Here is a 15,095-nt window from a genome sequence, read left to right on the forward strand (position 1 = left end):
CAATTATTTTATGACAAAACAAAATGTCATAACGACTTTAAATAGATAATTATTCGAATAATCTAATATATTTGAACTTGTTTAATAAATAAATTTATATTTTTTAAATCTCCTGCTCATTAATTTTTCAAATGTTAATAAATTATAATTATTTTATTCTGAATAAATTTATATGAACTGAAATAATTATTTTATAACTAAACAAAAACTCATAACGATTTGAATTAGATAATTATTATAATAATCTTAATTATTTAAACTGATGCAACAAACATTTCATCTTTTATTTTATTATAAAACAATTATTTATATTCATATAAACATACAAATTAATCCGTCCATGGCAAGACTCAAACTACTTTAAAATAACTTAACATCACCGAATAAAGAAGATGTTGAGTTTGCATACGCCAACGCAGCGGAGATAATGATATCTTCTCGTACCTAAGCTGCTATATTGATATATAGCTCAAAAAATTGGTGCTATATTTGATGAGTACAACAAACTGCGTCTTTAGTACTAAGAAAAAATTTCCTTCTAGAGTGACTTCAACCACAAATAATGCAATATTCTCGTACCATTTTCTATAATTTCATCTTCAACGAAGAAGAATAACTGTTAAATTGTGAAAAGCACCTATAGAAACACTTCAAAGTTCTTGGCAAATCAATAACCATGTAATAATCCTTCCACAACATCACAAAAAGAATGCTAACTACACAGACAATGCCATGTCATAGATAGATCTCATCTTGATATGAAATATTTTCTATAACAGTACCCTAGAATGCATGACAGCAACGACGGCCATATTATATATATATATATATACATAGACATGTATATATATGCACAACTCTCGTTCCCCCAACCATACATGAAGTGCATTGGAATTCATATGTAAAATATTTACAAAGTTAATCCATCTAGAAGCATGTGTCCTCATCTGATTGTCATGTAGGATTATAGCTATGGCCATGAAATCCTCCCCTTCTAGAACTAGGCATCGGCTCATCTGATGAATTTCCAAAAACTGAGATTTACAGAAAAACACCACAATGCACAACTGAAGTACGTAAGCCCAAATATTCAATGGCATGATATAGAAGACACGGTTCATCAAAAGATAAACTAAAGACAGAAAAACAAACATAAGCATTGCTAATAAATACCAGACATAAATCATAATTCCAGCCAAGAAACCGTTATTTGAACTTAAAATCACAATACTAATTTCTGATTTACCTGGGCAGTTAGGAATAAATCTGTAGTCAGTTTTTCATTTTCTCTAATGACAATTTGGTAGTTTTACTTAAATGCAACTAAAACCATACAGAATGAACCGAACTCTCATTCCAAAGAAAATAAAAAGGACGAATCAATCCTTATTTTATATAATTTTGACATCCTTAATAGCCTTTTATGGTAATTCATTAACCAAGTTGGTGTCACTCATCTTCTCTATATCTTAATGCTAATCTATATTAATACATATGCTAATAAAGCCCACACCCAAATATCAAGCAAAACAGAGAAACATATACCTACCAAAAACAACTCTTCAAACTCAATATCAAATTAACTCAACAAAATAAACAAAATATAATAATTTAAAAAATAAAGGTTAAAAGTGGGAAAATGAAGCAAAACCATTAGAGAACATAGCAGTGGCAAAAATAACTAATTTAAAACCAGTAATACTACATACACTAATGCCTCTTCAGCCACAAATCAGGGCAATTATAGTGTCAACAGAGGTCTGCCACCCAAAAGGAAATAAGATAAAAAAAAATGAATATATATCAAATAAAAGAAAAAGAATAAGCCAATTTTACCATGCTCTTCTTCATCCTCTCCATTCTGGCTTGTGAAGAATGGGGTGAGGTAGTTCCTATCTAATGCAGAGAATGACACTGTGCTGCAGGGTAGGAAATGATTTTAAATAAACTAAATCAAAGAAATTAGATGATTAATCCATAGATCCCTGATCATGATTGAAGGTAAGATTCAACATTATTACCTTTTCTGGAACTCTTTCAGCTTCATCTTAAACCTGTTCCCTGCTGTTCCATCTTCATTATAAGATGGAGCAACATATCCATTATTAAGCTCAAAGCTCTGCAAAAAAATTTTTTGATTAATATCACTGACACTAAAATCACTTACATTTACTTACCATTTTTTTATTAAAACAAAAAAAGTTCACAAAAAAACACAACCACCATTGTCATGGCAGCGGCAGTTTCCTACTTCAACATTTTTACTTGATTCTTATTTATTTGAACAGTTCATAAATAATTTGTCATGACCGATCAGGCTAATGAAGATGCAGCAAAGTCTCCATCTAATCTGAAAAAAATATTGAACTCCCTCTCTCACTTGTTTTCTTTAATCATTTACTTATCAGCTACAGATCACAGCTTGTAATGGTGCTTAATTGCAAAGAAGTTGCTACCTATTTCACAAGATACCATAAGATACCAAAATGAAGTTGAGATGCTTCCAAAGATGAGAAGGTCCCACAGGATTAGAGGACTTTTTCAAGCGATAGATCATTTCAGCATAGACATTTGGATTGCATTGTTAAACACAGGTAGATAGAAACAAGGTAGCATGGCAGATTACTGTGCTACCTTTTTTCAAATCATAGGGCAGTCAGCAGTTTAGTCATCGTTCCTGAATTGACTGAAAAATACATTACTTCATTTGAAAATAATATCTGGGGCTGTATTTTAATCAGATGACTTTGTTCTTTGAATAAAAGGAATTCATTCACCAAAAGTTACCTGAGAATCTATCCCTTCTACCCACCAACAGTAATATCGCAAAAAGAGGCGCCATAATCTCAAGTTCCAATATCTTACTTGACAGAGAGTCTGACAAAAAATTTTTTGAGAGCTCTTCCTAATGATGCAAGTCTTAGGTACCATGCTCATGTAACTCTTCATTTCCTTTAAACCTCCTAAAATATGACTTTCATTAAGAAAATCTAAATTCTTTCCAATGATATCAGGTTTTGTGTTGAAAACATAACTGATTGTAAGCATATAAAAAGCTATAATATATCGCTAAAGAAGATCAGAAATTGTGAAGGAAGAAAGCAACAAAAGAAAAGGATAAGGCAATAAAATTTTAAATATAACAACATGCTTAAAGTCAATAAAGCTGTGCTATGGAAAATGAATTTCACTTAATAGGATATTTATAACATTTCAATCCAAGGAAAGAAGATAAACTCAAATAATTCTGATAATGCAACAATATTACTACAAAATATATATATATATATATATATATATATATTAAATACATACATACACACCACACTCAATCACTCAGACACAAAACAAAGGGAAAATTTGAGGAATTCACATTTTCTAACCATACAAAAAATTATTATAGGTGGGAGTTTATTATTGAATATTTATTTTAAAATTTAAACATTATAGTTTTAGTGGAACTTACTTCACCTAAGTGGCCATCATGGCCATCCCCCACAACTTGCAGAGCTTCTAGCATTGTACCTGTTGAACCTCCAATTAACAATACCTGTCACATTTTTATCAGTTACTGAAAAGGATAAATATCAATTGCCACATTCAGACTGCAACATGTTTGTAACTCTTGAAAAAAGTATGAAATGCAGAAGATGCAGTTATTCACGTAACATTGGACATGCCAAATTTCAGTTTAGTTTAAAACTAATTGCAACACTAGTGGTGGGAACATAACTTTTAACATGATCATGAACCACCATATATCACCAAAGCAAGCTAATGGGCCATTCAAAACACTCAAATTGCAGAATAAAACCGAACTGTCTCCATAACTACTAAGAGATGATGATGATATAAACAAAATTTATTATATTCTAATTCCAACCCTGTTTTATGGGTTATCCAGTTCATTGAATGAAGATTATAATGCAGAGGAAGAAGTTAGTGAATTTTTCAGTGAACCAATAATGCATACAGAAAGTAGCATGAATTTGACACCCAACTTTAATAGAATAAGACCGCTACTGTAGAAACCAATTATGTCAACTACTCCTGACACTAGCATAATTAGTGTCAATACTGACTTATTCAGTTCATTACGCATGCTAAATGTCAATTATCTTCTCCCCCAAATTATGGGAGGGGAAATGGACCATAGAAGTACAGAATTAATGCTTCAAGTTTTCTATACCAGGAAGCTGAACATTTCAAAAGAAATGGTATTGTAGTAACTTGTAAATAAATATTGCCTTCATATCTAAGCAATGAGCATTGAACAGATAACCAAATATATCACTTACAAAAGATAAATTTCAAAATTATTTTTCAGCATATTTCTAACAAAAGTTTTGTTAATTTAAAGATAAGATTTGTCTGCCATACCGTCAAAACAACTATGGCAGTTGTTGCAGTAAATATAATCTGGCCATGTCCTTCTGGAAGATCATGAACAGATTGCAAAGCAAGGGCAAAAGCCATTGCCCCTCGAAGTCCTAAAGTCCACAATGATTTAGTATTGTGGATGTATAAAACCAATCAGGATGAAACTAGGATTTTTCTTACCGCTATACCAAAGTGCTTTTTGGTGTTTTAAAGGTACTTGCCGATGTACAGGACGAACCAAATTGACCAGAAATGCACAAGAAAAGACATTAGCTGCCCTGAAGATTGAATAAAACAACCTCATTAATTATTCCACACAGGGTCTATCAACAACAAATAATTTAAAAATTGAAAGATTAATAAATCTTTAGGTTTAAAGCTCCATGTTATCACCATATACAGCTCATTTACCTAGCAACTCCAATAAATAACTGACATGATTATGAAGCAAGTCAAGGAATAACAATGAGACCATAATTCAATGCAGCCACCAAAACTAGGTTCACAAAAAATAAAAATAAATAAAAAAATAAAAGGATACAATTGAGAAAGAGATAAATCCCACATGCGACCAGCTGTGCTTTTCCATGGCAATATCAAAACCCATGTATATAAATCTGCAAAATTGAACAAAATAATCAAGCTTTGGAAAGTTATGGCATGGACAAGAAGTTAAATCAGTTCATATCACACAGAGAACTCCCTTACGTAAATGTCTCAGCCAGTGATGATATTAAGTGAAAAAAAGCAGATACAAATTGCTGAGAATTTTCTGACAAATTTGAGTATGTGTAGTGCTTCATCACCTGAAACAAAAAAAGAAAAGGTTCAGCATGCTACACCAGCATGCTACACCAGCATGCCATGTACTAATACTCAATCAGCATTACAAGTTCACTTACAATTCCTGTGAACAATATTGACACAATACCAGAGAGCCTGAGACCTTCCACAAGCATGTACCTAGAAAAACGATATATTTTCATAATTAACTACCCCATGAATCCATTAACTATATAAAGGTGGAAAAGAGAGAATATAAAGGGTGCATAAAATTGCTTACGAGAAATAAGGAAAAAGAACAAAAAGACAGCACTCCAAGTTTTGAAGACTGAAAACAGTAATAACAAGAGAAATTCTAGTCAGGGGTTTCCAGAAGATTTGAATTGTAAAACACTTGACAAAAGAACCAAAAGGTTCAAACCCAGTACTTACTTGTCAATATCTAATCCAGCATACTTAAAGAGGTTCTTGGAGTTAAGGTTTAAAACTACACAATAACAGCTTATAGTTTATGGTATAAAACATGGTACAAGAATATAAAAGATTGATCAGGAAGGATATTAAAGCAGAAGTAAATCCAACTCCAACACCTGAAAAATAACATGGAAAGCATCTTAGTGGTTGTGATTAAAAGGACATAAAAGTATGGAATGGGTAGAAGATCAATCAATAAGATAATAGAAAATAACTGCATTGGAAAATTGAGATTGAGGTTTTTTCTTTTCATTTTTTCCTTTTTTTGAAAAAAAAAATCTTTTTCTCATGCCTGTACCCTCCTTTTGGTTTTCTTTTTAATCAAAAAGAAAAATGATAAAATTCACCAGTACTTGGCATCTGTTGGGAAATGAAAATTTATATTAAGGTACTGCACATTTTAGTCTCTTCACTGATATAATTCAAAAATATGGCACTAGATTGAGTCAATTTTTAGAAGGTTTTAAAATATGTGGCCAGCAGCATGCTTCTTTGACAGGACACTTATTGTCTTATGCAGTGAAATTAAAACTTTTCAACTCTCTTCTGCCCATCATGCAAGTTTCCTGCAATGGAGTCCTTTCCTTTGACTAAGCAACCTATCAGAAGATTGAGGACGAGTGTAAAAGGCATTTAATGTTTCTTGCACATAAGCCTATTTTATATAAGATTTGGACTCCACATTTAAAAAAAAAAAAAAAAGAAAATACAAACACACACACACACACACACACACACTTTGCTTGAGTATGGTCAATTGTATGATTTAAAAAATTAAAAGGAAAAGCATTAGGGCAGAAGATATCCTCATTTCTGTAGTTGGACTTCTAACAAACTTTCGAAGACCACAATAAAAGTAGAAGTTCAAGAGGACATGGTGATAATTCTCTCTTCGCTTGCTATTGGGATCGTTGGCTCCGAGGAGACAATAATAGATTGTTCGGGAGAAATTCCAGAAAAAGTTAAAGATGTTTGCACCAATAGCAGCTTAGATACAGCCACAATGTATTTGTTTATCCTACAGATTGAATTGAAGGTATTTCAGTGATTAATGTGGCTATGAGGGATCAAATTATGTAGATAAAGTTGGTTTGGCAGTTGCATCATTCACCAACAAGGTTTTCTCTCAAGGCTGGCTCCAAAGAGCACATGGAAGGGTAAACATATACTCTACCAGAAAGCCATGACTGTTGAGTGCTAAATGCTATTTCTGACATTGGTAAAGACTGGATCCATAAAACTATACAGATATAGATAAGATTTTAACTGGATCCACTAGCTAAACAGGCATAGATAAGATTTTTACAGCACAGAAAAATTTTGCAGCAACCATCTATTGACTACCACATTTGGATGGGGACAAATGATGGTTGGCGGAAAGGAAGGAATAGCATATTGTTTCTCGTTAATTTTTTTAATGTACTTTCAAATTTGCATGGAACCTTTTAGTACTAGAATAATGAACGGGTATGTTAGTCAGTTATCACCATTAAACTAAGAATGCTTGTCAATGGGAGAAACCTAACAGCAGCTTTGGTATCCTCAATGGCGATGATCTTTTAGTTCAGCAAGAGAAGGTTCAAGGGGTATAATAGAAACTAGGCATAGAGGCTATAGGCTTCTATACGTTAGTTAAACTCCTAGTATTTATTTCCATGAGCTTACAAATTGAGGATGACTACAACCAGAGGTAAAGGAATTCAAATTTCGGTAGTTGCAACATCTTCTTTGAAAGCCTCTTCCATCTCAATATCAAGAGGAAGTTCCTTGGTGTTTAAAACCCATTTTCAAAAGGTTATATAGATGCATGCTTGTTTTGATGTTTGCATAGGGTACAAAACAGTTATAAATTTTTATGAGCACATTTATATAGTATTAATATATCGTGATTATCTTCATTCTCAAGATTATATATAAAATGATTCTGAAACAATGGTTGTACGGTCCAACAGAGAAGTTTAAACATGAAAGAAAATAGTAGTAAGACATTCTCTCACACCTTGTAAAAATCAACATATGCACTTTGATACTTGTGAAACAATTAATGATATGAATGATAACTTAAAGGGGAATAAACCAAAAATAAAGTTAGATTGCAGGATGGCAAAAAACAGACATTTACCATGTATTCACTTGCAATATGAAGCTTAGCAAAACAATTTTTCCTTTTCTTTTTACAATTAAAAACAATTATTTAGCATGCAGATTATAATATAAGAGAGATACACTAAGTTTCAGCAAGACCAAAGGTTAAGATAGACCTGCAGACATAGAACCAACAAAGGTCTCGAGAAACCTGACAATCACCATAAAAAAGTTTTGTCCAGATGAGACTTGACTTCTTACAAGGGACATTGTCCTGCATAGAGAATCAACACTTGATTTAAAACCGAACTAAGCATTCCAATCACAAAGGACAAATGCAAGTACTTAACATACCTGTACAAAGATATTGCCATCTACATGAAGAACCATTTTACCCAGTAAATATTGAGCATGCACAGTGTAAGATGTTAAAAACATGAAACAAGGGACCATTTATTAGCATTTAGCATTCTACAAAAACTTACAGCATCATTTAAGACGGATTCTCCAAAGACCAAAGCATAAAGGTTCATATCAGTGCCAAGTTCCTGCAATTAAGATCATCGCACATGGATCACATTGCTAATATGGTTACTGTTTTGACACTAGTGTTATAATTTACTGCTTAGACACTAGTATTATAACTCAAGTGATGAAATGAAAAACAAAAACTACTATGATATCTCTCTACCATTATAACTGCGACTTGACATTTTATTAAAATTAATGAAAGTTTTGTTAAGCGTTGGATTAGTAAAAAGAAACAAAAAAAACCCTTCAAAGAACCAGTAGCAGTAGAAGGTTAGAATAACAGTATGTATTTACAAAAGTTAAGCAACCAAGAAATGACAGAGCAAGATAATTAAGGGAATAAGAGTATATCTAAGCTTTTTTTTGAACATGGGTTACTAACTGAAAGTATGGTTGCTTAGCTATTATATTATTATTAATGTCCTATTTGGTTTTTGCTTTTGGTACTTTCCTTTTGCTTTTGGAAGCAAAAAAGTACAAAAGCAAAAACAAAAACAAAAAACAAAAAAGCTTAATCTGATACAAAAGAAAATACTAATATTTTTAACTAATTGAAAACTAAATTTGCACATTTTTTTGGAGAATAATAATGCATGGTTATACCTTTATAAAACAATTATGTTAGATCTAGTGTTGCATGCTAGTTATTCATTCATTCTTAATCATAATTTACTTTGCTTTCTCTATTCGTTTTGCTTTTTACCAATTTTTTGGGAAGCAAAAGCAGCAAGCAAATGAAGCCTAAGTTAATCTCAACAAAATCAATTTTCCCAATACAGAAATAAGTGGTATAATGATACTTAAAAGAAGAAAATACGTGTTTAGGCTGCAGCAAGAAAGAAGCACAGTTAAATGAGTTAATGTTACCATTGTTTCAGATTATTGAATTGATTACTATACAATAACTCTTCACTGATTTGCATTATTTGATGTTGGAGGCGGTGTATGCCATGTATTATAGTATACTTATGTTTTTGTTTAACCTTAACCCTTTCACAATAGATAACCAGGATGGCAGAGAATAAAAACCTGAAATATGGAAAGAACGGTGACAGGATCTGTGGCTGATATAAGAGCACCAAACATTAGGCATTCAACAAAAGGAAGTCCGTACATGACGTACATGAGACCACCAAGATAGCTGTAACATATGAGGGGGTAAAAGGTAGTGAGAAAAAGGGAAAACTCTTGCATCATGGAAAAGACTGATATCTTTATAATGAATAAATACTCACACTAAAACTCCTGCAACAACTGAAGCTATAAAAGTTCCTAGAATAGCAAATGTGACAATGGCTCCAAAGTTAGAGAAAAAGGGTTTCTACCAAAAGGAGAGAAAAGGCGATGAGAATTAAAGGAAGACCAATATGCAAAATGCAACGCGAGTTTGCATAACTTTATCTGTAATAGAAAGACAGTTAATACTACTTACAGGTGATAGGCTGAACCCTGATTGAGTGCCGGAAAAGGGAGCTAAGAAAAACAATTAGCTATATAAGCTACCTTCTGACTGAGAAATAAGAGAATGTGTAGATATTATACCAGGGAGGCATCCAGATTGAAAAGGAAAAAGTAGGAATCAACTCTTTACTAATCGAAAAAAAAAGGATATAAGATAATTGGAGGTAGGAGAAATAGGAAGAAGAACTCCTCATGGAAATTGAACCACGTCCTGTGGAGGAATAGGAGATGAAATCAGGGTTTCCCAATTAAACCACAGAAGATTGAAAGAAAATATAATAATAGGAAAGAAATGGAGGACCTGATGCTTGTTTCAGTGTCGGAGATGTTAGCAAGTCCACCAACAATCAAACCTGTTAGAAATATTATCATTGCGATCAAGGAAATTGAAAGATAAGATAAAAGATGAGAAGGAACAAATTGACCAACCAATAAGCAAAGAAGCGCTGGCCTCAGGAAGATAATAGAATTTGTGACGGCGAAGAACATGGCCGACGACGAAAGAGAGGACAAGCATCATAATCTGAAGGAGAATCCCCACTCCAGCGGCCTGCTGCTCCTTTCCGGGGCTCCCTAACTCCGCCGGTGAAATCCCCATCCTTTCCCTTTGAAAAAGTAAAGATGCCTCACGGGGAACAACAAATCAAGGACCACCTCCCCCGCCTCCAAAAACAGTCACGGTGACGGCAACTTCCGATGACGCCTTCCGTCTCCGTCAACTTCTTTTTGTCTTTCCCCTAATTAGGAGTCATGACTTGCGACTTTCCAATAAGTTTTATTTTTACTGAGATCTTCATTCTGTCTGTTACAATTGATGTCGTTTTCTTATTCTACTTATTTATTTGATGTTTAATATGTATAAGTTTTTTTTTTTTTCACTGATAATGTACTTTTGGCGTGACAGCCGAGTAAGGGTTATGGTAGATCCTCTCACTTTCTACAAGATGCGCTATCAAAATTGACTTAAGAAAAGTATTTGATTCCCGAACGGGTATGTGGGCTGGATTCGGTGCTGTCTCACCATACCAATGTTTTCCCAATGGAGGACTGGATCATGGTTTCTTTTGTTGAAAAGTCCATGGATTGGGTCAGTTTCGGAGTTATCTTTTAAAAATATCAATCCAGAATGACCCAGGCCAAAACTGGTCCACGCAGCACTCTAGAAGGGTACATAATATATAAATATATTATTATTATTATTATTATTGATGATATTCGACGGAAAAAGAGAGGCAAAGGGCATCAGAATACAGAAACCAGAAAATCACTGAAATCAGAAATGAATGGGAGTGCCACAGTGGCAGTGGGCATTTGCCCCTCCACCTCCAAGCCATTGAGCATAGGCTTAAGCCCAATCCCTATCCGTTTGCGCTGGAGGAGGAGGAGGTGTTTGATGATTGAGGTGGAGGCGGAGCCAACCCGGCCAGAGGCCCAATCCGTCTCTCGCCGCCTCATTCTGCTTCGCCATGCCAAGAGTTCTTGGAATTATCCAGCTCTGCGAGGTAGTTTTCTCTTTGTTTTTGAATTTCTTTCATTAGCAGTCTGACCTCTTGTTATATTAATTGCCTATCTTGCTATCTTAATTTCCTTAACGGTGAATGCCACAATTTGGTGAACCCCAACCTCGCGAGGTACTTTTCTCTTTGTTTTTGAATTTCTTTCACTAGCAGTCTGACCTCTTTTTTTATTAATTTCCTATCTTGCAATCTTAATTTCCTTAATGGTTAATGCCACAATTTGGTGAACCCCAACCGCTCAGATCATGACCGTCCTCTCAGTAAAATCGGACGAGCTGATGCTGTAGTGGTTTCTCAAAAGCTCCAACATGTGGGTTGGATCCCTCAGCTTATTTTATCTAGGTTAGCTAGCTTATTTTTTCTAGACATCATATCTCAAATTTCATATTATTGTTTTTTACAAGAGAAAAAAATCTCAATGTCTTAATTCATGTTGCTCCAGTGATGCCCTGCGAACCAGGGAAACACTTAATATCATGCAGAAACAGGTGCGTGGTTTCCTGGAAGCAGAGGTCCATTTTATCTCTAGTTTTTATTCCATTGCAGCCATGGATGGACAGACTGCTGAACACCTCCAACGAACTATCTGTCAGTATTCAAGGGATGAAATACTTACCATCATGTCAGTTTCTCTTTTGTCTTCTTTCTTATTCACTTTGATTCTTCCTTTGCTGTCTTTATTTTATTTCTATGTGTTATTCAAGTTCAAGCATTAGGTAACCATAAGTTGGCACTCTTTACTTGAAACCTGGTTGGTATAACGGCATGCATATTTCCAAAGAAAATGTCTCCTCATAGTCTATCACACGTTCACACTTGTTTAGTTATACAGGTGTATGGGTCATAATAGGGGATGGGAAGAGGCAGCCTCCATGTTCACTGGTGCTTCCATAGAGCTCAAGACTTGCAATGCTGCTTTGCTTGAAGCTACTGGAAAATCTTGGGAAGAGGTTACATTTCCTTTCTTCATAAAATATTTTGTCATGTTGTCTTTGTGTCATTTTTGCCCCTTTTTTTTTATGGAAGTACTATATACAAAATATAATCTTTATAAACTCAGCAATATGCCAAGTCCAATTACTTAATACTTTATTTTTTTTTTCAACTACAATTACACTCTTTAACAACGGCTACTTTTATCTACAACAACTTCTCTGGTAGAGATGGTGCTAACAGAGACTTATAAATTATTCTCGTAAGCTCTCATTAGGCATAATTTAGTTTCTGTCAAGCTGTGGTGTAGTCAGAAATTGTCTTCTGAGGTGAATAAACTAATACTACAATACTTCTTGCCATCGAAGAGTTTTCATATATTTGATAACCATTATATAATTGTTTCATTATCAATCTTATTAATTTTTTTTCAACATACATAACCAAATAAACAATCACAAATCATATTATCAACTATTCAATTATGCAATAGATTCTTCATTGTTTTCATTGTTGAAAAAGTCTTTCTTTTTTTATACTTGCAATTGCAATTTGCAAATGAAACTAGTTTTAGTAGGAAAAAAAAAAAACTAAGAGATTAAGGTCAATATTTATTTTCACTATACCATGGATCAATATTGAATTTTACCATTATACTTTAATTTCATTAAAGATCAACATTATACTTTTCATTTTGTTGACTTTGGGACATAAAGTCAAGAAATTGATGCTAATTTGCAATTTGCATTAACATAATATTTCGTGAGATATTTTAATTTTGTTATTTTTGTCCAAAATCAATGAAATTGAAAATAAAATAGCAAAACTTGTCATATACATAACCTAAATGTTCTATGAAATACTCCAATTCAGTTTTTTTTGTTTAAAAATCAAGAAAATTAAAAGTATAATAGCAAAATTCAATAAGATTAAAGTATAATGGCAAATTTTAATATTAAGTGATTGTACAGTGATAAATTTCACTTTAATCCCAAAAACAAATGGATTAGATAATATCATTCTTTGTCTTCACTAATTTTTTGACTAAATCTTTAAGAACAAAAGTAAAATATTTGATCTCTACTTTTCACTAACTATACATTTATCCCAAAATTTCTTGTCTAGTGAGATCAATTTCAAATATATCCTAAATTAATACATCTATTACCAAGAAATTTTAGTGGGGTCAATTTACAATTTACCTTAAACTATATTATCAAGGATTTTAAATTTCAGTGGGGTCAAGTGACTCTGATACTTATACGGTAGCTACACCCCTAGTTTCAAGGCGTTTTCGGTTGCATGTTCTCATAAAATCTGAAGAATTGATAGTGGAGTGGGTTGAAATTTTTTTTGAAAACAGGTTACATGATCGATGCGGCGTATGCAGGCTTTCTTTCCCTCTTCTCCTTTAAAAAAAAAAGGAAGGTAGTTGGGCAATTCTGTACAAAACCTAATTGCCTAATTTGAATGAAATCAGGCCTGTGTTGCTTGTCAGGGGTGAATGTAGGATACATGGACGTGTCTGACATGGGTACATTTTATTTTTTCTATGTTTTCGTTATATTTGGTGCAGAGAGCCAGGCAGCATCCGTTGGGATGTACCAGACACATGTCAGAAAAATTAAAGTGTCTGAACAACATAAAATCAGACTCTTCAAGGTTTCATGTAGAGGCCTACAGGATGTATATTCAAAAAACTTTTAAAGCATATTTAGTTGAATTACAGACACCAATGCGGCCTAGCCTTAAAAAATAAAAATAAAAAAAAAAAAAACGTATTACTTTGTTGGATAAACAGCGTTGGCTTGAAATTTAGGGCATAATAGCTTAAGTCCTTTATTAGTAAACAAACAAGAGAAGTGGGATCAACGTTGTTTGAGAGGATTGGATTAAGCTTGTAAGGTTACAGATAGAGGCAGTCCCTGCAACTTTTGCTTCTGTTGAGCATAGATTTGAGTCAACCTCTTTTCTGTGGTGCGGAGTTTGTTATGCATCTAATTAAATGTGCTTGCTATAGATTCTTCAATGAAAACTGGTGTTCTACCATGGCATTTCTCAAGAGAACTGCTATCACATAAAACTTAAAAGAAGAATTTGGTGGATGAATTCTATAACAAGGGCAGAATGGAATTGAACAAATAAGAATTCTTAATGCTTCAATCCATTGCACAATAGATTTATGATGTTTCTTTTGTCTGATCCCTTCTAGATGGCTCTCTTAATGGTTGGCATATTTTAAGACAATTCTTATTAATTAAAGAAACTTATATGCATATAGAAAGCAGAGCTTCAATGTCCTTTTTGGACTGGACTTACCGAGATGAAGATGCAAAAGCTTGACCAGTGCTGCTTAATCACCATAATCAATTATTATCTGAGTAAAGATTTGAGATTTATTTGTTTATAATTTTTGAATGGAAGAAGCATTACTGAACCTAGTGTCTTACCTTTTCAGGCATTTGCTGTAGCAGGATTTGGTGGGTGGAAGCTACAAGGCATAGTGACACCCAGTAGTAACCTGTAGAGTATAGACATTCCAAAATTTTGAAATAATCTGATTCCTCCACACTCTGCTCTCCCTGCAAGGAAAGAAGAAATTATTCAAAAAAGCATTATTCAGAGACAGAGTTGCTATACAGTGTAAATCGGCTTCCAATCCCTACAGATGTATGTTGTTTGCACTCTGCAGGTTGCAATTGTTGAAGTCCATCCTGATCAAAACATAGCAGTTGCAGTTTGCACAAGTTTGAATATGTGGAATTGATGCGTGGCTATCTTGAAACTGTTTCGTCGTTTGCTAGGTTCATTATATTCCACAAAAATGAGTCTGCGGCTCTGTTCCGTCAGATAGATCTTCTTTTGCTTTACTCTAGTGCGACGAAAATGATTATTTCTAATAATTAATTTGAAGGTTTGACCGTGCGTAAA

The 15,095-nt window shown here is 33.5% G+C and overlaps 2 protein-coding genes across 11 annotated transcripts; one reads left to right on the forward strand and one right to left on the reverse strand.

Moving 5' to 3' along the window:
- Positions 1–642: 642 nt before the first annotated feature.
- LOC111280308 (sodium/hydrogen exchanger 6) lies at positions 643–10,660 on the reverse strand. Of its 8 annotated transcripts, none has more exons than XR_016335233.1 (23): positions 10,144–10,655; positions 10,016–10,067; positions 9,866–9,925; positions 9,686–9,710; positions 9,489–9,574; positions 9,283–9,394; positions 8,208–8,270; positions 8,077–8,096; positions 7,899–7,996; positions 5,725–5,753; positions 5,596–5,627; positions 5,444–5,491; positions 5,283–5,343; positions 5,089–5,186; positions 4,922–4,997; positions 4,792–4,811; positions 4,561–4,658; positions 4,381–4,490; positions 3,467–3,550; positions 2,022–2,119; positions 1,837–1,948; positions 1,710–1,760; positions 643–1,034 (listed from the first exon to the last, which is right to left on the reverse strand). XR_016335233.1 is itself a non-coding variant. In XM_089757505.1 (23 exons), the coding sequence occupies exons 1-22, from the start codon at positions 10,310–10,312 to the stop codon at positions 1,750–1,752; spliced, it is 1,533 nt and encodes a 510-aa protein (XP_089613631.1). In that variant the 5' UTR covers positions 10,313–10,649; the 3' UTR covers positions 643–1,034; positions 1,710–1,749. The 8 variants fall into 8 exon arrangements, 4 of the variants coding, with proteins under 4 accessions (XP_089613631.1, XP_022723281.1, XP_089613633.1 ...); XR_016335235.1 differs by having other exon boundaries at positions 1,837–1,914; positions 10,144–10,654; XM_089757505.1 differs by having other exon boundaries at positions 1,837–1,919; positions 10,144–10,649.
- Positions 10,661–10,896: 236 nt separating this feature from the next.
- On the forward strand, positions 10,897–15,095 carry LOC111281110 (uncharacterized protein At3g52155, chloroplastic). 3 transcript variants are annotated; one of them, XR_016335236.1, is made up of 6 exons: positions 10,897–11,216; positions 11,474–11,573; positions 11,674–11,853; positions 12,064–12,181; positions 13,528–13,698; positions 14,623–15,095. XR_016335236.1 is itself a non-coding variant. In XM_022868725.2 (5 exons), exons 1-5 carry the CDS (start codon positions 10,994–10,996, stop codon positions 14,689–14,691), a joined length of 690 nt encoding a protein of 229 aa, XP_022724460.1. In that variant the 5' UTR covers positions 10,907–10,993; the 3' UTR covers positions 14,692–15,095. The 3 variants fall into 3 exon arrangements, 1 of the variants encoding a protein (XP_022724460.1); XR_002689088.2 differs by having other exon boundaries at positions 13,528–13,592; XM_022868725.2 differs by lacking the exon at positions 13,528–13,698 and having other exon boundaries at positions 10,907–11,216.

This window comes from Durio zibethinus, chromosome 28 (assembly GCF_047325235.1).
Source record: "Durio zibethinus cultivar Kanyao isolate XHJ-2024 chromosome 28, ASM4732523v1, whole genome shotgun sequence".
In the NCBI taxonomy this organism is placed as follows: Eukaryota; Viridiplantae; Streptophyta; class Magnoliopsida; order Malvales; family Malvaceae; genus Durio; species Durio zibethinus.

Coding starts and splice junctions, on each gene's coding strand:
- LOC111280308 (XM_022867546.2), bottom strand. CDS start 10,312: ATGGGGATTTCACCGGCGGAGTTAGGGAGCCCCGGAAAGGAGCAGCAG. Junction 9,926..10,015: donor GACACTGAAACAAGCATCAG/GTCCTCCATTTC, acceptor ATTCCTCCACAG/GACGTGGTTCAATTTCCATG. Junction 9,575..9,685: donor CAGGGTTCAGCCTATCACCT/GTAAGTAGTATT, acceptor TCCTTTTGGTAG/AAACCCTTTTTCTCTAACTT.
- LOC111281110 (XM_022868725.2), top strand. CDS start 10,994: ATGAATGGGAGTGCCACAGTGGCAGTGGGCATTTGCCCCTCCACCTCC. Junction 11,854..12,063: donor GATGAAATACTTACCATCAT/GTCAGTTTCTCT, acceptor TTAGTTATACAG/GTGTATGGGTCATAATAGGG. Junction 12,182..14,622: donor CTGGAAAATCTTGGGAAGAG/GTTACATTTCCT, acceptor TTACCTTTTCAG/GCATTTGCTGTAGCAGGATT.